The sequence below is a fragment of the Cynara cardunculus genome (assembly GCF_001531365.2).
Source record: "Cynara cardunculus var. scolymus isolate 2C chromosome LG 1, CcrdV1, whole genome shotgun sequence".
Classification (NCBI taxonomy): domain Eukaryota; kingdom Viridiplantae; phylum Streptophyta; class Magnoliopsida; order Asterales; family Asteraceae; genus Cynara; species Cynara cardunculus.
The window spans coordinates 35,572,472-35,581,874 of NC_037528.1; the positions used below are offsets into that span (position 1 = coordinate 35,572,472).

The 9,403-nt window shown below is 36.3% G+C and overlaps 1 protein-coding gene across 1 annotated transcript in view; it reads right to left on the reverse strand.

Moving 5' to 3' along the window:
• Positions 1 to 2,909: 2,909 nt before the first annotated feature.
• Positions 2,910 to 9,403, reverse strand: part of LOC112503811 — a 27,480-nt gene continuing 20,986 nt past the window's right edge. The window contains exons 8-12 of the mRNA XM_025107827.1: positions 5,461 to 5,517; positions 5,288 to 5,365; positions 5,056 to 5,159; positions 4,632 to 4,700; positions 2,910 to 3,243 (exon numbers count right to left, since the gene is read on the reverse strand). Of these exons, the coding sequence (XP_024963595.1) occupies positions 2,910 to 3,243; positions 4,632 to 4,700; positions 5,056 to 5,159; positions 5,288 to 5,365; positions 5,461 to 5,517 (642 nt within the window). The remainder of the gene's footprint in view (positions 3,244 to 4,631; positions 4,701 to 5,055; positions 5,160 to 5,287; positions 5,366 to 5,460; positions 5,518 to 9,403) is intronic.

Sequence of the window (9,403 nt, forward strand, 5' to 3'; positions counted from 1 at the left end):
AAATCTGCGCATTTTCTACCAATAAGAGAAAAATACTCTTTGCAAAAGCTAGCGCAGATTTACATCGAAGAAATTGTTACTAGACACGGTGTTCCTTTGTCTATAATTTCTGATAGAGATAGTCGGTTTACTTCCAAGTTCTGGGAAGGATTACAAAAAGCTTTGGGATTCGAAATTCGACTAAGTACAACATATCATCCACAGACTGACGGACAAAGTGAAAGAACTATTCARACTCTCGAAGATATGTTAAGAAGTTGTGTTATTGATTTCGGGGGATCGTGGGAAGATCGCTTGCCATTGATAGAGTTTGCATACAACAATAGTTATCATTCTAGCATCCAAGCGGCACCGTATGAAGTATTGTATGGACGTAAATGTCGAATGCCGTTGTGTTGGAATGAGGTGGGTGAAAAACAACTGACGGGTCCTGAAGTTGTACAAGAAACTTCTGAAAAGATTGAACAGATCCGCGAAAGAATCAAAAAAGCTCAAGATCACCAGAAAAGTTATGCCGATAATCGTCGAAAGCCGATTGAATTTTATATAGGTGATTATGTGATGTTAAAAGTTTCGCCATGGAAGGGTGTTGTCAGATTTGGAAGGAAAGGAAAGCTCAGTCCAAGGTATGTGGGGCCGTTCAGAATATGTAAGCGAATTGGGCCAGTAGCATATCAGTTAGAACTGTCAGATGAACTGAGTTTGATTCACAACACTTTTCATGTGTCGAACCTGCGGAAATGTTTGGCTGATCCGAATCTAGCTGTACCTTTGCCAGAAATTCAATTAGACAGTTAATTGAATTTTGTAGAAACACCCGAAGCCATAATTGACAGAAAGATCAGGGTGTTGAGAAACAAAGAAATAAGTCTGGTTAAAGTACAGTGGAACCGGACAAGCCTTAGTCGGTTTAGTGTCCGGATTGTTTTAAACCGGACAAGCCTTAGACGGTTTAGTGACCGGACTAAGTTTAAACCGGACAAGTCATGAGCGGTTTGATTGTCCGGTGTTGGTAAATCGGGTGAATAATGAGCGGTWTAGTCTTAAAYCGGACGAGTCTTGAACRGATTGTTGTCCGGATTTGTTATCCRTTCAATATGAATATTGTTCTAAGTGTTAAACCGTTCAACGAGTGTATGATGTGTTGACCGGATTAGATGTCCGGACAAAGTGGAATGTATTCCAAGTGTTTAAACCGGATGATTGTTAACCGGACTAGTTGACCGGACTTGAAACCGGATGATTGTTGACCGGACTTGTTGTCCGGATAACTTTAATTGGAATTTTCATAAGTTTTATATTTAGACTTTTTATATGATGTAAAATGTATATTATTAAGATTAACTGTGGATTATAAAATGGGTATTTTTTTATCCTTTTAAATAAACATTTGTTCCTACCAAGCATGGTGACGTAAGTCTGTTTTGGTATTGGAACGGTATTTTTGGGAAATGTTTCTACCAAGCGTGGTGACGTAAGTCTGTTTTGGTACGAAACTATATTTTTTGGAAAACCCTCCTACCAAGCGTGGTGACATAAGTCTGTTTTGGTATGGGAGTGGATTTTATAAATTGTTTCTACCAAGMGTGGTAACGTAAGTCTGTTTTGGTATGAAACACTGTTTTAAATAGTAGTTCCCCAGACGTGGTGACTTTTGTCTGTTCTGATAAGTAGCCCTGTTTTGATGGAGGAACAATGGTGGCATACCAAGGAGAGGTGTACTTGGAATAAGGGTGGCATTGTCATATATGGATATTATTATAACTCTTATTATTATTAYTAAATTGGATTTAATAACTTTGAGTCATCATTTCTTTGTGACCTGATGAATTAAAGATATTATTCCTATTTAGAAGTAATAATTTAGATGTTATTGAGAAGGGGAAAATGGTTTGACATATCAGGCAAGTTTTTGCCTTAAATCTTTCCTGATAAAGGAATGGTCTTTTAATTCAAAAAGTTTTGATACTGGGAATGTTGGATCTCTATTCAGAGATCTTTTTATTGAGGTTCTTGGATATACGTCTTATTTCGGGATGTTGTGAACTGCATCATTATTTGTATTGCAGTATATTTCTAAGCAAAAATTTCATCATCATATTTTGGTGTTTATCACCCTGCACTTGCAAAGAAGGGATTTACTCACTAGACCCGTTTGGTCTAACCCTCATTTTCTGTTTTAAATCAATGCAGGAGTAGCTGGGTCCGGGGATTTAAAAGGGAAAGGGAAAATGTGATTATTTTCCTAACCTGTTATCTGCTTTTGAAGATACATGTTACATTACATGTAGTAGTACATGATTTGTTTTGGGGATTTTATATGTAAATTTTGTACATATGGTAATCCTTGTAGTAGTGGGACCTTTTGAAGTAATCCATGTTTCTATGTAATGAAATATGTGTTTTATGCAAATGTAGAGTATGGGGGTGTTACAGCGATAGGTGAGTTATTTGATTATTTGATATGATAAAGGGGTGTTGTCTCATTATTTTGATGTGACAAAAGAGGTTAGTTTTGACAAAACGTTGTTTCATTTGTTATTTATACAAATATGGGTTTGTAAAAGTGTTTTGGTGATTTTTCACCCTGTAATAGCAAACAAAAGGATTTCTCACTAAACCTCAAAGTCTAACCCTCATTTGTATTTCAAAATGTGCAGCAGCATGGTTCATAAAAATAGACTGAATGAAATGCATAAGCTTTAGCTACACTGGGAAAGTAGTTACGAAAAACAAACCAGCTCCCTCAAATATCTGCTGATAAGAAATGATATTATTAGTTGTTTCATTTCTTTTCTCTCAACACATAACTACCCGTCAACTTAACTCAGCTCACTCATGAAGGGGTTGAATTAAGTTCAACTCCCATCATAGTACAAACACCTCGGTCTCGTGATGTCAACAATACCTTAAAATCGATACCTTGATTTGGCAATGGACTTAAACCCGATATCATTCAGATCAACGAACTGCCATACATCATCTACTAGTATTAGGAACTTCTTCTTACCACCATCAGAACGGGCCTCGAAACTTTTACGAAGCTTAATAGCTCTAGCTGCTGCAGTGGTTTCTTTTAGATCTAAACTCAGGAAGTCTACTATAGCTTGCTGAATTAGAAGCACCTCCATCTTTTCCCCTATAACAGCCTCAATAATAAAATCAAACAACTTCTTTTCACTTACAACTTTCTTTAGCTTTTGCACCATTATGGTCTTCCCGACTCCCCCATCCCACATAAAGCTATCATTAAAGGTTTAAATAACAAAAACAAAGTTCAATGTTTCTTGAACCCCATAAAAGGTTGTGTTTTATAATAGTATGCAGTTTGATCCCTATTAGAGTTTTTTTCAAGAACCTGTTTGATTGGTGATTTGCAATCCCTTGGAGATGGTTGTCATTTCAATCCAAATCCCATATTAGTTCCATCTCTGGAACGAAGATCGATCTGCCTTAAATCAGTTTTCCTACTCTGGAATGAAGCCATCTGTTTATTGTAAGAAGTTACAAACATGTTTTACAAATCAGAGATGGGGGTTCTTTTTTTCTTGCTAATTTTTACTGGTTTTGGGTGTTAAGATGATGCAACCCATCCAGAGTCTATAAGAAGAGAGATTGGTTTGTGGGTTTGTTTTCATGTGAAGAAGAAGCTCCACTGAATCATTGATGCATCTGCCATCTGGTCTTGATGATCCTCCTTTCTGATCTTGAAAATATTCATCTCAAACCAAAGTCTGGTACCTGTAGCAAATAATAACTTTCCTTAATGGATAAAATCGTCTATATGGATTAATCTGTCTGTATATGTTGAGAATGTTTTTGCTTGGAATGAGCGTGTTTTTAATTGGGAATGACAGGTTTAGAAAAAAAATTAAAAACTTGACTCTATACATAAAGCTTTTCCTAAAATGTTACTGAATAAGCCGCTTTTCCTAAAAGGTTACTGAATAAGCCGCTTTTCATTAAGTCATCACCAAGCAATCATGTATAATTAATTGAATAAGCTATGAGTCATATTAAGCTTATTAAGTTGCTAACAAACAGACTCTTAAATGAAAAACAACCGAACAACCCCTATTTAAGCTAGAGCTGTAACACCGTGGTTATAAAACGTCCAAATAACCCATAATCACCAAAACATTGATTTTAAACCTCCAAAACATACGGGATACAAACTTTAGTTTTAAAACCGCCAAAAATGTTCAAACGGTTTGACCCAATAAAGTCAAACACAACCAAAATTATTAATTACTTACAAACTGAATGAACCTAAACCATCCGAGACATAATATAACTACCCTGATTAAAATATATATATACATGCCAAAATATTACAAAAAAAGAACATAACAAATCATGTACCAGAAACTAGATCAAGTTTTTCTACCGAATCAACTATTTCATCGGATCTTTTCCCTTGTCTAATTCTTTTCCTGAAAAAGAAATATGTTGGAGAATTCGGATTAAGCACAAGGCTTAGTGAATTAAATGAACTAAACAAAGAATATTAGCATTACACACACACACACACACACACACACACATATATATATATATATATGGCAAGAAAACGAACCAAAGACATACTCAATAAGAAAATCTGTTTGTCCGTACACATACCAAAAACATACCATAATAAATCAACAATAACGATTCCAATGATCAATTTATGAGAATCTAATCTTATCAACGATGTCATACTGTAAACACGTTCCAAAACATTAGTCATAGAATACATAATCACCCCTCGCAAGAGTTTCATAGAAATCAATCATAACAAATGTATATCATAGTATCATATATTCACAATACATCAAACATAATTGCATAGGACTAGCAGGGACCCACAATCATCATACGGGTATGCCCAAGCCCCTATGCATAACCAAATAGAATACCAAAGACTAGTAGGGACCCACCTTCATCTCCCGGGTATGCCCGAGTCCCGTATTCATGCCCCTCTGAACCATTGGACAATTAGTATACCACACGAATGTGTCACCGGCTCCCCCTCTTCAACCGGGCTGTTGACATCCACAGTTTCTACCGGCATACCACACAAAGTAGTACCCGTACTCCCGGAATAACAAAGAAACCAAAAAAACAAAACCAACGGAATTCGGATCCGAAACCGAACGACAGTATAGAGGAATCTCAATCTGAAGACCAACGCACATGATTGACCAAAGACAAAACCAACCAGCTTAGAGGACATCCAAATCATGTAAACATACGAGATATACATATACACATAATACAATATAACTTGAATAAACATTTAACTCACCGAGCTTTTACCGTTACCAATCTCATGTTTGCACACTAAGATACCTTCCAGAAGCACCAAACAAGCTTCAAATATCCACTGGATATGTACATTAAGTTTCATGAGCATTGGATGCATATAACTCAATTTAGCCCCATAACTAGTTAACTTTCATACTTCAATTTTCTAATTACAGCACTGTGTTCTAGCCCTGTTTTACCCCACATAACCTCAAAATCACTCAATGACTTCTAAATGTGAATTAAACTAGACTCAGTTATATTTACAATGGAACTAATGTTGTATCTACAGAATTTTTCTTTGATTTTATACAAATTTTGCAACACAGCAGGTATAGGCTGTCAGAATTCAGTTTGACAACACTGTGCAAAGTGCATTTTTTTACCCATCTTAAAGTTGTAATTAGATTATGACATATCTATATAAAATACACTAAGAAGCCATACCTTTCAAAGGCCACTGGACTCACCCCTTATACGATTTTTCTATGATTTTATACAATTTTTTCTAAAACAGGATAAAACATTGACCACCTAATACAAAAAAACTAATAACTTTTCGCACGGACCTCCGCTTTCGATGAGGTTTTCGCCTACGCGTTCGTAACTAGATAAATTATAAATTCCAAAAAAATAATCCAAAAAAAACCTCCCAATAAAAGCAGGTTTACATATTTGTAGGTGTTATGCTTTCCTTTACAATTTTGTCGTTTTTTATTTTGAGCCCGGAATCCAGTAAAAATTTTACGACACCTCCAGCAACTCCTAATAGGTCCAAAACTTAGTTCCAAAGCTTAAAATGCCATAAAACACCTCATGTTTGAGTGTTGTGAACGTACTTTACCGAAAAAGCAACGTAATTTGTAAACCTTGCATAAAATGCAATCTACGCGACTTTTTCGACTTCCGCCACTTTTAACACTTCATATTAACTTATTCATAGGTGTTCCAACCTTTASATCACCATTTAGATCATCYGTTCAASTTTTGGGTAGATTTTTCCCATTTAGGCACTCTAGTTACCTACCTGATTTCCATTTAGGCAATGCACTTTGTATTTTGAACCCTCACATCGTCTAATTATGCCATTTGTGAGGTGTTAGAACCAAACTTATCTCCTACATCTCATTCTAACTATGGGTTCTAATTATAGCTCACTAGTACACTAGGCATTTTAGCAAATTCTCTTTTTACACAATTAGCCCATAAAGCATGTTTTAACATATAATACATATTTAGAATCACTAGTTAAGCATATTTAAGAGGGTGGATGTTACAAGAGCCATAACCAAAAAATTAGCAATGGGTAACCTTAGGGGCTGTTTGGCAAATACTGAATGATTGAGTGTAGAATGATTAAGTGATCAGAATGATTTAGTCTAGATATGAAAATGGTTGTTTGGAACTGTTTTGGATCAACAGTTTGAATGACATAAAATTATCATTTTACCCCAGTCTTGTGTTTAATGAAAATTAACGTCTAACAAACATTCTGATGGAAATTTCTAGATAAAAAATAAAAAATAATTAACGGTCCAAGCCAATACATGATATCATATCAATCTAAACAAGCATAACAATTGTTCGTTCAAGTTTTGGCATAACAAAACATCACATGAAATGCAAGTTCAAACCCAATATGTTGTGTACAACATCTAACTTGAAACATTTAACACTAATTGATTTGCAATCTCATTACACAAATTAGCCATGTACTCATTGTCTTGGGGACCCCAAGGCATTGCATCTATCTCTTTTTCCTCACCTCCATCAATTTGTTCTTATGCTTCATTGATGAACATGAGGTTACTGTCGTAGTCCATGAATAATTGATTTTGCATATTGCATCTTCTTATAAAGTTACAGATTGCGAAACAAGCAACTGCAATGTTTCTTCGTATTCGAAAAGGATAAGGGGCCACTTGTTTCAAAATTGGAAATCTTTCTTTCAATACACTAAAAGCACGTTCGATAACATTTCTGAGTTGTGCTTGGGCATGATTGAATCTTTCTTCCTTGGTTAACGCACGTCGACGTAGAGCTTGATGAGGAAGTTGTAGAAAGACTGATTGCTTTAAACCCCTTGGGCCCTAGAAATTATATTATGCTACCGAGCATATACGCTAAGGCTGGTCATTGGAAAGATTTTTCAAAAGTTCGAGCCCTAATGAAGGAGAAAGGTCTTATAAGAACTATCGGCTGCAGCTTTATTGAACATGGGCACAAGATTCATCACTTTCTTATGAATGATCAAGCTCACCCTGAGAGTGAGAGTATAAATGCTAAGTTAGATGAAGTTATCAAGAAAATACAAAAGGCTGGACATGTACCCAATCCGGAGTTCGTTCTACATGATGTAGAGGAAGAAGTTAAAGAAAGTTTGGTGAGCAAACACAGTGAAAAGCTGGCAATTGCATTCGGTCTTTTGGTTTATAATGACAGCAAGCCTCTGATAATCACAAAGAACCTGAGGATCTGCGGTGATTGCCACAACATGGCAAAGTTTGTATCGTCTGTTGAAAAGCGTAAGATCATCATTCGTGATACAAGGAGGTTTCATCATTCGCTAATGGTTTATGCTCTTGTGGAGATTACTGGTAATCTTCATTTTTCTTCTGGGGGAGGGGCAATCGATGCATGGAGGTAACTGCACCTAGAGTGGACATGTAAAGATAATATGTTGTTATAATCTTGAAAAAGAAAGCCACAAACTTGTACCAAAAATTGCCCTAAATGATTGAAACAACACCATATGTTGTTAGCATGCAGTACTGCTGCATTAGAATTCTGCCCCAAAAAGTGGTGCTGGTTAGTAGTGAAGTAGATCAAAGGGCTGAAATAACTCCCATCTGTGCAGAAATTATGTATGGTGATTACTATTTCAATTACTCAACTGATACAACCACCTGGTCAAGAGATACTAAGGATTATAAATATACAAGTTCATATACTGTAATTGTAGCACCCCCATTGTAGATCGCTTCGAAACGTAATGAAGCCGACATATAAAACCTCCAAAATATAGTCTCCAATATAAAAAAGTTAAATATTCCAGTAACGAAATTAAATATCTCCCAAACAAAGAAATAAACATCTCCAAACAAACCACTTCAAGAACCTTCCAACAACTCAAGGAAAATCCAAATACAACCTTAAAAGAAATGCTAGTCTAATAGCCAAAGAAATAAATCCAATAAATGAATAACATAACACTAAACCTCTCGAAACCTTTGAAATTGAGATCCTTGTCTACTCTCCGTCACAAGACTTAGTCGCCCCCTTGATTACCTGCCGTGAGCAACAAAACAGAACACGGCTGAGCCAAATGCCTAGTGAATGGATAAACAATTATAGTAAAATGGTAATACAAACATGCCAAAATTAATCTCAAGATATCGAACAAAACAAGTACAAAATCTTGGTAAAATCAACAAATAACATAATCATACGAAAGCATATGAAGGGATATAAATCGAGCTCGAAAAACGCATACACTTGCATGTCAACCAACAGGACAAGTGTCAGACATATGGCCACACATGCCTGTATGTTGGACTGCAGATCCACATGTACTAGATGTGAGATGTGGACTTGGACACTACACCCTAGAAACGAATCACATGTGCTATGGCTGATCCATAAGCCTCCTAAAACTAGTATCCATACCAAAGGGCCTTTGGCCTAGCGGTATCATAGCCCTTGGCCTTCTAGGAGGTCAAGGGTTCAAACCTCACCATAGGTGAGGAGGGTGTGTGAGTTTATTTGTTGTATTTGTCGTATATAACTAGTATCCATCACACCAAATAGCTCTCACGAGAGCACAAAAGAGGAGACGTCGTGGACTGGTCACACTGCCACAGTTAGTTTCACGCCACCGGTGCCACAATGACGTGCCTATGGTACCCCCCATAGGTGGTTAGTAGCTTGACTTACCCGGAGTTAACTTGTCACAACGGATGTGATGTCATATAGTCTCAATTGAATGAATGATCAACATAAGTAATGTAAAAAAACATGTTGAATGAACAAGTAGCTGTAACAATTGAGAGGCTCAAACCGAACGGTACGTAACCGATCACATCTAGTAACATATGTACACTTAGAGGTAAAAATCATA